At 43.0% G+C, this 18,234-nt stretch overlaps 2 protein-coding genes across 2 annotated transcripts; both read right to left on the reverse strand.

Moving 5' to 3' along the window:
* Positions 1-1,519: 1,519 nt before the first annotated feature.
* On the reverse strand, positions 1,520-3,289 carry FAM220A (family with sequence similarity 220 member A). The gene has a single exon (XM_006220315.4). It carries the CDS (start codon positions 3,287-3,289, stop codon positions 2,537-2,539), a length of 753 nt encoding a protein of 250 aa, XP_006220377.2. The 3' UTR covers positions 1,520-2,536.
* SMIM10L3 (small integral membrane protein 10 like 3) lies at positions 3,232-18,155 on the reverse strand. Its single transcript, XM_072943341.1, has 2 exons — positions 17,723-18,155; positions 3,232-3,369 (listed from the first exon to the last, which is right to left on the reverse strand). The coding sequence occupies exons 1-2, from the start codon at positions 17,906-17,908 to the stop codon at positions 3,349-3,351; spliced, it is 207 nt and encodes a 68-aa protein (XP_072799442.1). The 5' UTR covers positions 17,909-18,155; the 3' UTR covers positions 3,232-3,348.
* Between the last annotated feature and the right edge of the window lie 79 nt (positions 18,156-18,234).

Genomic DNA, 18,234 nt, shown 5'->3' on the forward strand with positions numbered 1-18,234 from the left:
TATAAAAAAAAATTATGACTTCCAAATGTGAATAACCAAGTCCAAGATTTTGTGCTATACACTGTTCCTAAATTTAAAGTGATCGTGCTGTTCAATCCTTAAGAGCAGAAACCATAAAGGCAAAAAAGAAAATGCATATAAATGTAAGAACTTTTAAAACAAGCTTCCCTTAGTTTTCACTGCCAAAGGGATACAGCTTAAAATATCTCAAATGAGTGATCCCTTTTATAATTCAATCATGGAAATGTAATTTATTCAAAAGAATATTTATACAAAAGAATATCTAAATGCTTCAAAATACTAAATGCTTCAAAAATTAACATGTTTATAGAAGGCCTTCTTTGGCAGTCATGAAACCTGATATGGTAGGCACATTCACCATCACCTCTTTACCCCAGAACTTTCCACAGGAGACGCCATTTTCAGACAGAACTGGAACTAATATAGCAAAAAAGGGAAAAAATTCAGCATAGTATTTGTGTTAAAAATTAATGTAAAGAAGCCAGAAAGAGAAAGAAAAATACCACATGATGTCATTTATATGCGGAACCTAAAAAAAGAAAAGAAAAAGACGAACTTATTTACAAAACAGAAACAGACTCATATAGAAAACAAACTTCTGGTTACCAGGGGGAAAAGGGGGTAGGAAGGGATAAATTGGGAATTCAAGGTGTGCAGATACTAATGTATATAAGGTGAACAAGTTCATACTGTATAGCACAGGGAAATACATTCAACATCTTGTAGTAACTTTTGGTGAAAAAGAACATGAAAATGAATGTATGTGTGTTTATGTATGACTGAAGCATTATGCTGTACACCAGAAAATTGACACAACATTGTAAACTGTATTTCAATTAAAAAATACAAATGTACCCCAAAATTGTATAAACCATTTAAGAATCTGTAGTAAAAAATTAATGTAAAGAAAACTTGCTATGATCTTTTCCACAAAACTTTTAGAAAAAACCCACGTTATTCTGATACAACTATATGAAAACACTTCAAATTAGTTTAGCATTTGATGTTAAATAGGAATTCTGTATTCTTTGCAATTGGTTGAAAATTTACATACTTGCAATTTACAAAACAAAGGAAACAGAACAGTTGATGAGTCATGGGAAGTTCCATCCCAAAGAAGCAGACTGAGTTTAAAACAAAAAAAGGTGGTGGTGGGGAGCAGAGAAGGTGTTGACAAAACTGTTCCCATTCTAAAACAGCGAGATGTGTCATCTCACTTCTCAACCCATCAGTGACCCCCAAACTGAACGTCCACTAACCAGGGCTTTAATCGGTCAATCAAGATGGTGTCCTTTCAGACCGGCTGGAGATGGTTTTTTCACAAGGCCTCTTGCGTTGGGGCCTCTGTGAGCACCCTGCAAGGATCACAGTACAGCATCTCATTACAGCCCGGGAAGAGAGTGCGTTGACTTCCAACCTAACTTTACGTTCTGCTTCCACTCTTCTGAGTCAGTTACAGGAAGTCAGCATCAGTAATAAAGACAAGGTGAACCCAGACTACACACATAAAATAAGACATTTATTATGCTAAAGAACAGGTTTTATTTTTCATTTCCCCAAAACACTAAAATAATACACGGCATAGTGATTTAGCACACAATAGAAACTGATAGATGCAATCAATCATTCCGAAAATGGTTAGGTCTTCCTTTGGGACTCCTTAAAAACTTATGCCCTTAAGTACCTTTTATCAAAGTTATGAACACACAACAAAAGGACTTATCTCAGAAAAATCCTAGGGTAAGAGATACCTCAACTCCTAGAAATGGGAGACTTCCTGTATGGGAAATACTTGATTTGCCTGTAACTGAGCACAGCAGGTAGTCTCAAGCTCATTTTTACTTTGTGTAACAGTCCCAGGGTTCCTAACTTGAGAAAAGGTGATCTAAAGGTCAGGTTAATATTGCAACTTTCACCGTAGGGCCTCCATTTAAATTGCATTTCAAGTGGAAGGAAAGAGATGTGAGAAAAGAAATCAAATTTTGCCGACCAAAATTATTCTACAAAATGCAGAAGTGGTAACAGCTTACCATCAACTCAGCCTGGCTTAGAGCAAGTACACAGGGGTTGATTTTACAAGCATCTGCTTCCATGAGCTGGTCAAAGACAGTCTGGAGAGGCAGGATCTGGGACAGTAGCCCTTTAGAATGGGTGCTGAAGGTATATTCAAAACTTTCCATTAAATCTTTAGGTTCTAGTCTGATATTTATATAGGATCTAGTAATATTCTCCTTGAAACAGTTTCCCAATCTTGAATGCCTTCCAAGCACAATTTAAAACTCAAAACTCAAAAATTTACTTCTGTTATCAACCAGCTTTCCATGAGTTTAAATTCCACTTACTTTTAAGTCTGTCTGGTCCTACAAACCAAAGCAGGAGCTTCATGCCTGCACCATTTGCATCCAGACTTAATGCAAAAGAAATCATTCTAGGACAACTTTTAAAATTAGTCTATTTTTGTTGTTCTGCCTGTACCTTAACTATGGCACAACATGTCTGCTAATTCAAAAGCTTGTCAAGCCAGTGATGCCAGTGTTACCTGCAGATCATCAGAGGTACTTTTCATACGTGAAAGCACTTTCTTGTATTCTACTGTTTGCTCTGAAAACACAGGCTTTGAATGGCCAGGGAAAACACATTTTGTCTCATCATTCAAGACTATTTGGGGATGGGCGTGCAGCAGCATAGACAGGACGGAACGCAGGCAAGATGGTTCCAATTCAGAGTCTAGCCTCTCCAGAAAAGCGCCTGGCAGTTCATTCTCAGAAATCCCCATTTCTGACTGCTTCTGATAGCACGCTGGTCCTGAATCCCAAGGTGCTCCTTTGTGGTCCCGCCCTCTGTGGCTGTCGGTGGCCCTGGGCCCTCCTCCCAGCCAGTCCCTCCCCTGAACTTCCCTGCCACCACAGAGCACCCCAGCAAAATGCTCTTCTGCAGAAGCAAAGGGCAGATCCACAGTCTTGCTCTGAGCAGCTGCTGCAGCTGAATTTCTTCGTACTGATTCTTGCAAAAGTGGAAGTGTGCTGTTACCATTGTGAAGCAAGAGGCTGACCTCACTCAGATCATTTTTCATTTCCGATGATAACTCCTCATTGTGTGAATTTCCACTTACATCAACTGCAGGCTTATTCATCCAGGAAGTTACATCCGATGGGCAAGGGCTCTCCTTCCACTTTCTCTTCAGTCCATACAACAGCTGGTCTGCGTTGTCGCCCGCTCCCTTCTCTTGTGCGAGGCGGGCGGTCAGAGTCCCTCTTCTGTCCCTCATGCTGTGTGTTCTCTGATGCCCTGAGCCCGAGGACACGCCTGTCAGTCCACAGGAAGCCTTCAATGGATCTCAATATGCACCTGGAAAAGATTGTCAAGTTAAAGTGTTATAATGAAGATAGGGTCTTAAGAGAGTCCACGCACACCAGGTACTTCCCAACAAATACGAAGACCTCTTTAACAGTTTCCAGCACCAAGGAGTCCTACGTTTTGATAGAAAACAGGTTACCAACCTTCCAATCAGAAATCATAACAAAAAGAAAAATACTTTATTAATGCAGTGTTTCCTAAAAATGCTTTAAAATTATAAAGACATGCATTCTGAGGCTCTGCACTTTTCATGGCAACACAGTTATTTGTGCAGGTTCAAGAAAAATCGGTCTTCCCTTTAACCAGGATAAATTGGATGACTCAACTAGGCACCCAAGGCCTTGCTGGAAGTGTCCCACTTGAGAATGATTCTCAGTGACTCAGGCAGGAGGAATCACTTTAAAGGTTGAATCAAGGGCGACTTTCCTCATGGATCTGATGCCCACAAAGCCCTCCCAGGAAAACCAGCCTGGAGGGCTCCTGGCATCCAAGGTTCCAGCCTCAGAGTGGGACAGAAGATCAGGGCTCATTAGGGATCTCAGCAAATTCTGGAGCCTCCATAAGGGAACAACTCACCCAAATTTCTTTGTACTGGATGTAAAAACGTGGCCGAGAAAGCTGCTTGGGCTTAGCTCCCCACTCTCAGACTAGCAAATAGAGGCTCTGAAAAGCTCGATCTGAGAGTCCACAAGAAAACTTCTGGACAGACGCTGATCTGCAACCTCACCAGCTGTTCAAGAGTAAACTGGTCCATCCGGTCAGCACCTGCAAACCTACTGAGCTCAGCCTTTTTTCTGTGACTGAGAATAATCTTTCTGTGACATTATGCTCCAAATGGGAAGATGGCAGGATAAACTGTGAAAGGCTTTGAGATAGACAAAAACCCAACATTCTTGGGTGAGCTGTCCAGCACATCCTTTGTGTTTCCCAATTCTGCAGGCTCCACACCTTTGTCTTTGCTGTTTTACAAGTCTAGGTTGTAGAAAACTTAAGAGGAAGGCAAGTGATTTCCTGTTCAAAGATACGGAAATTAATTTTGTCCAGAGGAATACAACTGATAACTGCCCTGTGGATACTGACCAGTTTTTTATCTGTACGTAAATTCACTTTAGCCTTCCTAATCACATGTGTTTTGTCTAAATTCTTCTTCAAACTGATGACTTTAAAAAGTCTCTGACACCTGTTCCTTTAAAAAAAAAAAAGCACACCCCAGAACATCGATGAACGGAAATTTTAAAAATACGTAAATTGTACTCAGCAACTTTTCTAAGAGGCTAGCCTAAGGAACAATACTCTAACTAATATGCAGTAACTCTTTTTGTAGGAGGAGGATGGAAATAAGAATATGGGCAAAAGACAGCTGACAGCTCATCTCCCACTGTAAGACAAACACAAAGCCAAAAACTGAAAAGTCAAGAAGCAACGATCCAAGTGCGCAATTTCGAAACTGAGAAGTAAACACAAGTGGACCAGCCGTAGCTGCAAGCGGTTGGCTAGATGGAGAAACGGGAGGCAGGAAACTGCTGTTTTTCTTAACGAATTTTGTGGAACCAGGAAGACTCATCAGGTTCTATGACTGTATAAGCCTAAGTTTTTTAAAATTTAAAGAGAGTACACTGGGAAGAAAATAAAGCAAATAAGTATTATTGGAGGCTGAAGAGAAAGCAAAGAGGGCTAAGGGATGGGGCCGTGGAGCCAACCAGGAGCCGACAGTGCGAGGTAAGGAGCTTGGTCTTCACTCGGCAGGTGATGGAGAGCCACTGAGCAATTTTTAGCCTGGAAATGATGGCTAGATTTGCATTTTAGACTAATTCCTCTGGCTGCAGTATGGTGGCTCGACTGGAAAGGAATCACACTAAACACACCAATCGGAAGGCTATTCCGATAGCGCAGGGAGAACAAGAAGTCAGCCTGTGAGAGTGAAGAGCAGGGAGAAACTGAAGTATCTTCTTAAAGCTGGTGACTGACTAGATGGAGAAAAGGCTGAGATGCCCCGTAGGTTTCCTGCCTTTCAATTCTCGGTAACTTGAAGGCATTATTAACTGAAGCCAGGGAGGAGCAGCAGGTCTGGAGGGAGGTTAAGGCACTCGGATTGGACATGGAGAGTCTGCCAGCAGGGCTCTGGCAAGCAAATGGATTAGTAGTCTTTAGCTCAAGAGAGATGTCAGAGCTGGTCACCTGGATTCAGAAGTCACCAGCTTTTGGGAGGCAGATGAAACGGTGGCCCTGGTATAACACGTCAAGAAAGAAGACAAAGATGGCAAGGTACAGAAGGCCAGGTTCCCCAAGATCTAAAGATTAGACGGGCGAGGAGCTCCCCAGAGCCATCAAGGAGGAAGATTCAAAGCACCTCGGGAAAATTCAGGGTCGTAGATGCCAACTGCATTGAGTGCTTCAAAAGGAGGGTGGTTAGATATGTTTCTTGCACAACTAAGTTAGCTACAAGTAAACTCTGAAGAACTCTTCACACAGTCAGTGGTCATTAAAATGGGGTGACCCCACCCCAAGGAGCATGGGAAAAAATACCAGAACATCTTTGCCTAGTTCATTTTTATCTTGTCCCACTTTTAATTTTTCTGTTTTGTAATATATGCCATATTTTGGTAGAGCAAAATCCAGTTTATAAACAAGTGTATATATATACATGTATATATCTGTGGAGCATGCGTGAAACTTTTTATCTGTACAAGTGTGACCATTACTCTATATAAACCACTGACACAAATATATTTGAGCAGTATAAAGCAATATGCAAACATAAGGTGTAATTTTTTTAAATTGAGGTATAACTGACATATTTTAGAGTTTCAGGTATACAACACAGTGATTCAATTTTTGTACCTGTTGCAAAATGATCACCACAGTTACATCAGCATCCATTATCCAGAAATCGAAATAAACGCTTTCAAAGTTCACCAAGTCAAATCTAATTAACATCTCTTGACAATTCTCTCAAACTAACTTTCCAAAGCATATTATTTTAAACCTTACACCTATTTTACTGATCTGAAATGTACTAGGAATGAACATTTTCCTAAAATGGAAGTATTTGTAAATATATTTTACATACATACCAGAACAGGTTTTCTTAAAAATAATTCTTAAGAAAAACAGGTCACTTAATATGGGCCAATTCTCAGGAAAATTAGTTTCTAACCACTTTTATTATATCCTTGTACAAGGACTTAGCACCATTCAGAAACATAAAGTATTGCCAGAATTGTGTTAAAATATTTTAAATAAGGTATCATTAATGTAACCACACGTTCAATAATAATAATCATGTATTTAATAATGAGAGAATAAATTATATACTAAAGATCTTCTAGTTCTTTGGTAAATTCAGTAATAAACTATGTATTTAATTCTCTTGACAAACATATTTCAGGAGGCTGGTGAAATATTTTGGCTACGAGCCCTCAACTAAGTTGACTCTTCTGATATTAGACTGTTACACACATAACTTATATTTTGAGAGCCAGAAATAACCTTCAAATAATTTCTAAACATGCAGTCATTTGGGAACTATGTTTTGTGGTTTATTCTCATTACAGAGTAGCAAATGAAGTATGCATAATTATGTAATTAACTGGCCTTGGCCCTAGCTCTCTCATCATCTCCCACCCCTCAGCCCCCATATTAAGTCTACAAAGTAATAAGCATAAATTATGGCAAATCAACTTATCCACCAAAAATGAGATCCCCCCCCCCAACCCCAACCTAAGGAGGGAAGTCTATTTTGCAGTTCAAGAGAGTATGACTTAGGAAAAATCAAGTGCAGGACTGGGCGTAAATTCCTGAACTTAATCCCTACTGCCAGAGCGGGTGATGTGTGCAGGGAAATGAGGTTGTCTGGGCAAGTCCCCGATCCTGGGCAGACAGGAGTCCTCGCCAGCTGGGGGTGGCTGACCCGCCTGCTGCATGACAATAGCCTGACCCAGTTAGGCAGCTGCTGCCCTCTTGGACTGCAGTCACCTTACCTTCCCCAACCTGAGCTATTCATGGCCTCAGGGACGTGATGGTCTGGATACCACTGCTCTGGAAACTAAAAATATCCTGGCCTCTATGCTGCTGAAAGCCAGCTGGCAAGGCTATATTCCCAAAGGGGGCCGGGGTAGGGGTGACACAGCTGAACGAGCAGAGGCTGCCCAGCCAGGGTGGATGATGATGGGCTTGGAGTGGGGTCCTGCCTGTGATGACCCACAAACGTGCTCCAAGGACACCTGGCTTCCCCGCTTTTTTTTTTTTGAAGTATAGTTGATTTATACTATCATATTAACTTCAGGTGTACAGCATAGTGATTCGGTACCTTTACGGATTACAATGCATTAAAAGCTACTACAAGACAACGGCTCTAATTCCCTGTGCTGTACAATATATCCTTGTTGCTTATCTACTTTATACATTGCATCTGGCAATCCCATAGCCCTAATTTGCACCCTCTTTGGGACTGCTAGTCTGTTTTCTCTCTCTCTGAGTCTGTTTCTGTTCTGCACATACACTCATCTGTATTATTTCTTAGCTTCCACACAGAAGTGACAGCACACATTCACAGGTTTCAGATGTGAACATCACTGGACCTTACCATCGCTGAGCTCACAGCTAAAACAATGAGACTGAGGAGGTGGCTGAAAAAAATTCCTCAGGTTGCTACACAGCTTAGAGGGTGAGAAATAGGCAAGACTCAGTCACCTCTGCATTGAACTGAGTCATAACCACAGGAAACACACCAAACGTACTAAGTTCCCGTTGCCAACCACTCAGTGCGCCCGCATCACACCCGCGCTCTAAGCCAGCTGTGCACTTCTGGCAGGCCACCACCCTGACCCCTCCCTCAGCTCACTGACAGGTGAGGAGGGCGGGCCTAGCTAGGCTGTATCCTCTTTCCTTGGGAGGCTGTGAGGACTCAGTGTGTGGCCGCACCTGCTGTGTTCTCTGACCAGCGTCCCAGGGCATCCAACAAACAGCTTATTATCATGATCATCAAGAGTGTTTTAGGGAACCAGTGACAAAACGCTGCTGAGGGGTTTGTAACAAAGAGGACAGAGAAGTGACCACTGGATGGCAACACGGAAGTGGCCTAAAGACAGACCAGCACCTCTTGGGGATGAGGGACAGAGGCTGAGGCCTGGAAGTGGATGGGAGCACCCAGGGGCACCATGGCACTGCCAGAAGAAGCGCACAGGCCAACAAGCTCAGTGGAGGGCATGTTGGCGATAACTCTAAAACCACTACAAATGAGTATAACCTTTCCTCTGGGACTCTACACCTATGATTTTTGGCTGCAGATTCAGTCAGCATGTGTTCACTGAGCCCCCATCCTAAGCCAGGCACTGATCTAGGCGCTGGTATCAGGACCAAGCAGACAAAAAGGGCTCTGTCTTCTTGAAGCTCACTTTCCAGTGAACATCCGTACAAGAATAGAGATCTCATATACACAAGAGTTTCCAGGGCAGTTCTGGTTTGAAGAGAGGTCGGTTTAGATCAATATCATACACCCTTACACCAGGATAAACTGACGCTTTACACTTAAAAGTAAAACATGACGTAATAGCACCAGAATAAATTACAGGTGAATTCCTTATACGCTTAGTTAGAGTTGGGAAGGCCTTTCTAACCATGACAAAACCCAGAAGTCAGAAAAGACTGTTAAATCTGATTACATAAAAGTAAACTTCAGTATGGCCAAAAACAAACAAAAAAAAAGCTCACCATAAGTAAAGTAAAAATTACACTAACTGGAAAAAAGTTTCAACTCTCAGCACAGACTCTTACCTAACAGATACAAAGCTCCAAGAAACCTACCAACAACCCATGTGAAAAATGGGTGAAGAACATGGATAGTTCACCAAAAAAGAGATGCAAATAGCCTCTCTCTCACACTACCTCGCCCTTTAAGGCAGGCAAGCCTGTTGGCTCAAACAGCACCCACAAAGCAACCACCTCCCATGGCCTCCCCCGCTGCCACTGGACCACCAGCGCTTCTCTCCTGTTGCTCTAAGGGTGTCCCTGCTCCCTCACCACTCTTACAGTCAAGTAAGAGTGACCTTGTTGAAATGGCTAAATGCAGAGTTACCATATGACACAGCAATTTCACCCCTAGGTATACAACCAAGAGAAATGAAAGCATATGTCCACACAAAACCTATACAGGCACACGTCGCTTTACTGTGTTTCACAGATAATTATGCCTTTTACAGACTGAAGGTTTATGGCAACCCTGAGTTGAGCAAGTATATTAGTGCCATTTTTCCAACAGCATTTGCTCACTTCTTGCTTCTGTGTCACATTTTGGTAATTCTTGCAATATTCACTTTTTCATTATTATTATACTTAGTATGGTGACCTGTGATCAGTGATCTTTGATGTTACTATTCCAAAAATAATTATGACTCACTGGAGGCTCAGATAATGATTAGTATTTCTTAGGAATAAGGCATTTTTAAATTAAGGCACATACATTTCTTAGACATAATGCTATTGCACACTTAGGAGACTACAGTGCAACATAAATGTAACTTTCATATGCATTGGGAAACGAAAAATTTGTTGACTCCCTTCACTGCGACACCCGCCTTATTGCTGTGGTCTGGAACCAAACCCGCAGAACCTTAGGTGTGCCTGTCTGTGGATGTGCGTAGCATTACTCAGAACGGCCAAAAAGTAAGAACAACCCAAATGTCCGAATGATGGACATAAAAGAAAAGACTAAGGAAATTACAAATGGGAAGAGACTAAGGCACGGCAACTAAATGCATTCTGGGGTCCCAGGACAGAAAAAATACACTGGTGGAAAAAAACTGGTGAAATCCAAATTGTATTGTACCAATGTTAATTTCTTAGCTTTGATAATTACAACCTGGTCAGGTAAGATGTTAACACTAGAGGAAGCTGGGTGGAGGGTCTATGGGAACTCTCTGCACTATTTTTGCAACCTTCCTGTAAGTCAAATTACTTCAAAGTAAAAACTGAGCAACAAACCAAAAAGTGATCCATTCTCGCTGGGATTTATTTAAAATACTCCAGTGTTGGGTGGTTAGATGGACGCTGAGCAGGAGTTGGGGGGGTGGATAAAACAAGATTAGCAAAGAGTTAATTCTTATGAAAAAGGGGTGATGGATACATGGGGTTCATCATACTACAGTTGGCCCTCCACATCCAAGAGTTCCCCATCTGAGGATTCAACTAAGAGGGAATCGAAATATTTGGGAAAAAAATTTCCAGAAAGTTCCAAAAAGCAAAACTTGAATTTGCTGCATACTGGCAACTATTTACATAGCACTTACATTGTATTTACATAGCATTTACGTGTGCTGGGTATTTAAAGTAACCTAGTGATGATTTAAAGTACAAGGAAGTGCGCAAGTTACATGCAAACATGACACAATTTTATATAAGGGGCTTGAGCATCCATGGATTTTGATATCCGTGGGGGTCCTGGAACCAACCCCTTGTGGATACCAAGGGACAACTGTACTCTATTTTTGTATATATTTGAATACTCAAATAATAAAAGTTTTTTAAAAAATGATCCTTTATAAAAGCAAATCAGATGAGGGCACATCTCACTGAAATATTTCCCATTTCACTCAGAGTAAGCCAAAGTCTTTAAAAATGTACAAACCTCTAGCCCCTGTCCTCTCCCCTCCCCCAATTTGTTATTGTGATCATATAAAAACAAAATTAAGACTAGGCACTTAGTGTATGTATGTGTCTATGTGACTGAAGTATTTGCTGTACACCAAGAATTGACACAACATTATAAACTGACTGTACTTCAATAAAAATACATTAAAAAAAAAAGAAAGACTAGGCACTTAGAAACTTTTATGGCAACTTAACATTGCCACGACATTCAAGAACACGATCACTTTTCTAGTACTTTTTAAAAAACTACAGTAAAATATACATAAAATTTACCATCCATCACCACCACCCATCTCCAGAACTTTTTCATCATCCCAAATTGAAACTGTATCTCCATTAAACAGTCCCTGGCAAACACCTTCTACGTTCTGTCTCAATGAATAATGTCCTCAAAATATATCTGAGTTGTAGGAGGTATCAGAACTTTATTCCTTTCCAAAGCTGAATATTCCACTGTATGTGTATTCTGTTTACCCTGGTCTGTTGATGGACATTTGGGTTGTGTCTACCTTTTGGCTATTGTCAATATCAGTATGGACATTGGAATATGAGTGCCCGAGTCCCTGTTTTCACATCTCTGGGATAGATACCAAATTGGAATTGCTAAATCATATCATGATTCTACGATTCTATGCTTAATTTTTTGCAGATCTGTCAAATGGGTTTCTATAGCAGCTGCACCATTTAACATTCTCACCAACAGTGCACAAGGGTTCAAGTTTTTCCATATCCATGCCATTTCCCTGCCTCCCCATAACAGGAATCCTAATGGGTGTGAAGTGGTAACTCACTGTGGTTTTGATTTGCAGTTCCCTAACTTTCCCCCCAGCACTGTATTTTACTGCCTCCCTGGCAGAGAAGGGTGTCCTGGGGCAGTGAGGGCTGGGTAAGGGGAATGCTTCTCAACCTGTGTAGCTGGGCTCAGATTTGGAGCTGGAGTGGTTACTGGAGGATCTTGGAGACTGAGCCTGGCTTGAGGGTCCCTGGGTCTGGTTGGGGATTCTATGAGAAATAAGTGGTCACTCATCCTTCAGGCCTGAGTGTCCCTGGAGTGGGACAGAGAGAGTTGGGAGGGGCTGTGAGAGTCTCAGGGAGAGATGACCAGGTGGGTATGAAAGCCCAGAGGCAGGGGGAAACTCTGTCTGCATCCTGCAGGACTGGTATGGCGTGGGCATGGAGCCTGGTCACCAGGGCCCCTCCTCCTCTGGTCATCCCATGGGGCCAGGAGGCTCTTATGTGTCTCAGGTCCTCACCATAGTTGGTGGCTTAGCTGCCCACAAACATGTTTCAAATGCCCATCCTTTCAGGGTTTACTGGTCATTTCTGTATCTTCTTTGGAGAAATGTCTATTCAAGTCCTTTGCCAATTTTTGGACTGGATTTTTTGTTGTCGTTGAGCTGTAAGAGTTCTTTATATATTTTGGGTATTAATCCTTGTCAGATAATATGGTTTGCAAATACAGTTGGCCCTTGAACAACTCAGGTTAGGGGCATCAACCTTCTGAGCAGCTGAAAATCTGAGTATAACTTTACAGTTAGCCCTCCCTAGACATGGTTCCTCCATCTCTGTGGTTTCACACCTGAGGATTCAACCAACCACAGATATGTAATATTAGTATTAACACTGAGGAAAAAAATCTGCGCACTTCAAACCCCTGTTCTTCAAGGGTCAACCATACTTCCTCTCATTCTGTGAGTTGCCTTTTTTACTCTTGATAGTGTCCTCTAATGCACAGAAGTCTAATATTCACAAAGTCCAACTGATCTTTTTCTTTTGTTGCCCGTTCTTTTGGCAAGAAATCACTGACAAATCCAGTATCATGAAGATGTCCCCCTATGTTCTATTGTAAAAGTTTCATAGTTTTGGTTCTTACATTTAAAAGCAATTCATTTTCACTGGATCTTACAAACCTATCGGGAGGTACTCTGGTCTGAATGTCTGTAACCCCCTGAAAATTCATATGCTGAAACCCTAGCCTCCAAAGATGATGGTTTTAGGAAGCGAATGAAACTAATATTCTTAAGAAAGAGATCCCCAGCCCCTTCTGCCACGTGAGGACACAGCAAGAAGACACCAGCTGTGAACCAGGAGGGCCCTCATTAGAGCCTGACCATGCTACTGCCTTGATCTTGGACTTCTCAGCCCACAGAACTGTGAGAAATAAATGTCTGTTGTTTGTAAGCCATCTAGTCTGTCTCCACAGATCATTTAAGGAGTGATGCCCAGGGTGTCTCGTGAGTTGGCGCTGTTCCTTGGTCCTAGAATGCTTCTCCCCCATCTAGGTATTGACAAGCATACTTATGAAAAAAAATTTTTAATGGGATAATACCACTTAGATGGTTTTTAAGCTTTTTTTTTCACTTTACACACGTTGGATATCTTTTAACATTAGTACATTGAGACCTAACTCATACACTTTAGTATCTACTCGAACCATTATATTGAAAATTATTTGTAAGACTTTAAAAACTTGAGTCAAAGATACAGGTGTTCACTGTACTATTTTTTCAAATTTTATATAGGTTTAAAAATTTTCAAAACCGATTTCAACCTACTTATAAAGTTTGAAATGTTTTAAAGTTTATGAAAACCCATGATTAATGCATTCCCCTGAAAAACAGAGATTCCATTGTATTTTTTCCCCCTACATGTTTAGAATTTCCCATCTCAAAGTATATAGCTGTTCAATATCCCAGAAGCCAGACATTTTTTTCTTTTTTCAGAATAAACTCCAAAGTTTAACTGAGCTCATGCTTTTGACTTTGCCTCTTAAGTTTTTTCAAAGCTTATAAGCTTTTATGAATAGTGTATAAACTCCTCCAACTTTCTTCCAGGAGTTTGATGTAGATCAAGCAACAAAATAAAACTCACTTCAAACAACAGTCAACCCTGGGAACAGGGTCTTGTGATCTTTACTACTTTTTGAAATTGTCTGGACAAAAGATCATTTCAATTGGTCAAAGCCAATATCCTTTCAAAGTCTATACGACAGCACGTGAGCCTCTCAGGCCCAATCTCCTGCTGCCTCCTTCCTCACTGACCAGCCTCCCACTGTTCTGGGACACACTGGGCTGGTACCAGCTGTAAGGCTTCTCTACGTGAAACCACTCTTCTAACCCAGACATCTCCTTGGCTAAAGGCCTCATCTCCTCCAAGTTTTTCCAATCAATGACGCCCACTCTGACTGCTCTTTTCAGAATAGCACCCAGCTTTCTGAGCCCTCCCTGCATTGCCGAACTTTTTACCTGATTGGATGAAGTGAATATAAATTTTCAAGTGATGAGTGAACATTAAGACATACGGAGCTATGGATTTACAAAGTCATTCAGAGATAGGAGACTAGGAAAGAACAGTTAGAAACAAAACAGGGAGAGGGGCCGCAGTGGGGAAGTCAAGAAAGGTTCTTGGCCTGGTCAGCACAGGGTGGTGTGGCTGGTGGCACAGAAAGCCAAGGACACAGCCTGGTTTGACAACTATCCTCCATCTTCACGATGCCATCTTCTCTAACTGTTCTTTTTTAGGCCCTCTCTTTTAATAGTTACAAGAATCTAGGTGACCTAGGGCTAAGACACTTGATTCTTTGTTGTTGTAGGCATAACTTGATCAATTACAGCAGGTACTCAGTACAAGTTTTTATTTTCCTTTTACTACACATAGTATTTGGTATTCTTTTTTTTTAACTGCCCTGTATTTCAGATTATATAAAAATAAGATGCTAATGGCTCTAGGAGATTAAGGCTTGACTGCAAACAGTATTTTAAAATCGTAACCCTTCTCAGTTTACAAAGCCCTTTTGCATCTATTTTCTCATTTAGTCACCTTTCAAACTGAGGAGGAGGTATCAACCTCCTAAAATGCCTGGCTATCCTAAGGACAAATGATTTGGGGGTCTTGAGTAAACATCTGGAAAGCAGAATCCTTTATTCCTTATTACTCACAAAACAGACTCCAAGAGAGGATGGAACAGAGTGTTCGGAGTAAGCAGGTGCCAATGGGTCGGGCTGTCCCCTCACTCTGATTCTACTCCCTGCTGCACATCCCTTTACCAGAGGCCAGAATAATTACACCTTCAAATCAGGTACATTAGTGATTTTCCACCAATGAACAGAAACTCTCAACCTGCAGGGGCATATAAAGTGGCAGATGTAAATATCACAGTAAAGAGACACCCTTCCTCCCGCTCCATCCCTCTCAGCATGTGACATGGCTGCTGCTGCTGCCCTTGATCCAAGCCCAAGATCAAACCTAAAATCCTTACGCAGTTCTTTGACAGCCCTCCCTGCAAGATGCTTGACAACCACCTTGTCTGTGTCCCCTCACCCCCCCAATCACCCCTGAACTGATCAAAGAAGCCCGTACTCTACCGCCAGAGCCTTTAGCTCCTACGATTCTCTCAAGTTGTGCTGTACCTGGACAATTACTTGACATCAAGTCCACCAAGTCACCGGTTACAGGCTTGAGACTCGTGTATCCAGTGCTCACACCATTCTTATCATAGAGTCAATTTCCTGTCTCCAAAATGCCCTTACCCTCAATCATTACAGAGCAAATTCCTTGTTATGAAATTTGTATTTGAATAACCTTTGCAGAGATAACCTTACTGCCTTACAAACAACTGAGAGATCTGGAAACCCTAATCATCACATAGGGAAGGAGCCCTTCACTCCTCACTGATATGAAGCAAACAAGTCTTCAGCACTCTTGCAGTGAAGTGAGCAGGTGATCGATCACAAAAGACCTTTCTGAAATGAGAACCCAGGTATGAGAACATACCAGCATTCAGAAGCCAAGAAACAGCACTCAAGGTGGCAAGAACAGCAAGTGCAAATGCCCAGGGGCAGGAAAGAGCTCAGTGCACACAAACAGTAGACAGGACAATGTGAGAAATAACAAGCCAGGAGCAAGCCAGGCAAGAGGTTAGAAAGGCGGACAGAAGTCAGATGTGCAGGATAAAAACATGTGAACTGCACTCCATACACAACGGGAAGCAGTTTGGTTTTTGGCTTTTGTGAGAAACAACATGATCTGATTTCTATTTTTAAAAGACTTCTCTAACAGCCCTGTGGAGAATAGGTGGAAACTACTCCAACAGTCCAGGTAAGTGATTATAACAGCTTGGATTAGAGAAGTGGTCTCAATTAGGTTAAGTGGACACATGAGAAAGGTGATTTTTTTTTTAGTAGTATAAAACTGAGTATTTTCAACATCATGTACTAGATTTTTCTCTTATAGTCATTCTTATGATTTTATAGATGACTGCAAATTATAAATTTTAACTCTGTAACAAACATTTTCAAAGTAGAAACTGGGGGTCAAATATGGCCTGCAGACATATTTTGTTTTGCCCGCAAAGTTTACTTTTGTTGATTTGACATTTAAAAATGAGGATTTCCAATTTCTCATGGAAATCACTAGATATGGCAAACAATAGTCAGGCAGCAGTAAGTGGTTAGAGCACAGGCCTAACCACTGGTCTACCCCAGTCCCCACTCCCAGCACCCTTTACTCATTGATACCACCTACTGGAAAAGACATCACCGTTTTCTACTCCTTTAGTCTGGTACCACTTAAGGATGCTACAGCCCTTGTTCACAGAACAGTATCTCAATTTGGACCTTGAAATAGAGGGGCATTTTATCATAACTCACCTTAACACAATGTTGTTCAACAGCTGGTTAAGTTTTATGTGGCCTGCCATCACCAGTGAGAGGCACCCAAAACCTGACGGTCCAGGCATCTGAACAATTATATTCTAATACAACCAAATCGGGGGAAAAAAGGAAAACACCTGCTGGGTCTCAATACTGCATGATTCAATCGCTCAGGTTTCCTCATTTTGCACACCAGGGAAGCAACACAAGTACTGTCAGACTGTAAGCTCTCGGAGGGCAGGAACTCGTCCATTCATCATAGAGCCTGCGCCCAGCACATAACAAGCACTCTGTAATGTGTAAGAAGAATCCAAGGGGCACTTAGCCATCTATGACACACTCGGAAAGTAATAATTCTCAATCTGACGACTATCCATTCCAGTAGAAAAAGGCGTCTGGAATTTGAGGTATGTAGAAATGTCAGTAATTTACAGCCAAGTTGTTCTCCAAGGTGCTTGGCGGGTGGGGTACTATTTCACACCTGAATTGTTTCGGACCTCTGGACCTTTGCCTCTCTACTTCTTCCACCTCGTTTTCCCTCATCTTCACCCCCACTCCTTTCATCCCCCGGCCAGGATAAATAAGAAACATCTATTAGAACACTGGTTAATGTTAATTAATCTAAGTTTCAAGGGAAATTTTCTTCAAAGCTTCGTAAAGTTTGGGGACTAGAAAAGTCAACCACAAACCCTACTTACACCCAACCAGGCTCAACAATTTTTAATTTTCTGGGCAAAATTTCCTCTTCAGGGCGAGGGCCTTTCGAGCAGGTGGCAGCACCCACCAGCCTCGCCCCGGAACCCACGCCCCAGCTGTAGGCCCTCACCCGAGGCAAGCCCCTTCACTCCTCCTACCCCGCCTCGTCTGCGGAACAGGGTAACAATAGCCTCAGAGGGTTTTTCTCCCGTGGGGTTGCGGGAGAAACGCAGGGCGTTTGGCATACATTCAGCATCCAGCTTGGCAGCAAATTCACCGTCCTGGGCGAGGTGGGCCGGGCGTTCAGGGAGGGTCAGAGGAGAGGGGCCGGGCGGGCGCGGCTCACCCACCTGCAGGCGGACGTTTAGCATCATGGAAGCCACGATGTAGAGGTAGGGGAAGTTGATGCGCAACCGCCAGGCCAGGTCGAAGAAGATAAGCAGCGTGCGGGTCAGCCCCTTGCAGAAGACCCCATAGGAGCGGGCGGCGGCCGAGCGCGAGAGCCGGACAGCCAGGCCCGACAGAGCCGCCGCCATATAGACCGGCGCCCGCCGCGCACCGACCGGCTGCGGACTCCGGCCGCCCGGCGCTCCGAAGCCCGCCCGCCCTCTCGGCGCCGCGTCGCCCCCGGGCCTCCGCCCCGGCCGCTGGCCCGCGCTGAGGGAGCGAAGGAGGCGGCGGCGAGGCCGGCGGGCGGGCGGGCCGCGGGGAGGGGAGTCCGCGCGTCACGCTAGAGGAAGCGCCTCCGCTAGCCGCCGCCTAGCCCCAAGCCCGGCCGCACGGCCTGACGTCACAATGCCCGCGCCGCGCTTGCGTGCCCGGGCCTCGCCCTCCGGCCCCGCCCAGGCCCCGCCCCCAGTCA

The sequence above is a fragment of the Vicugna pacos genome, chromosome 18, assembly GCF_048564905.1.
Source record: "Vicugna pacos chromosome 18, VicPac4, whole genome shotgun sequence".
Classification (NCBI taxonomy): domain Eukaryota; kingdom Metazoa; phylum Chordata; class Mammalia; order Artiodactyla; family Camelidae; genus Vicugna; species Vicugna pacos.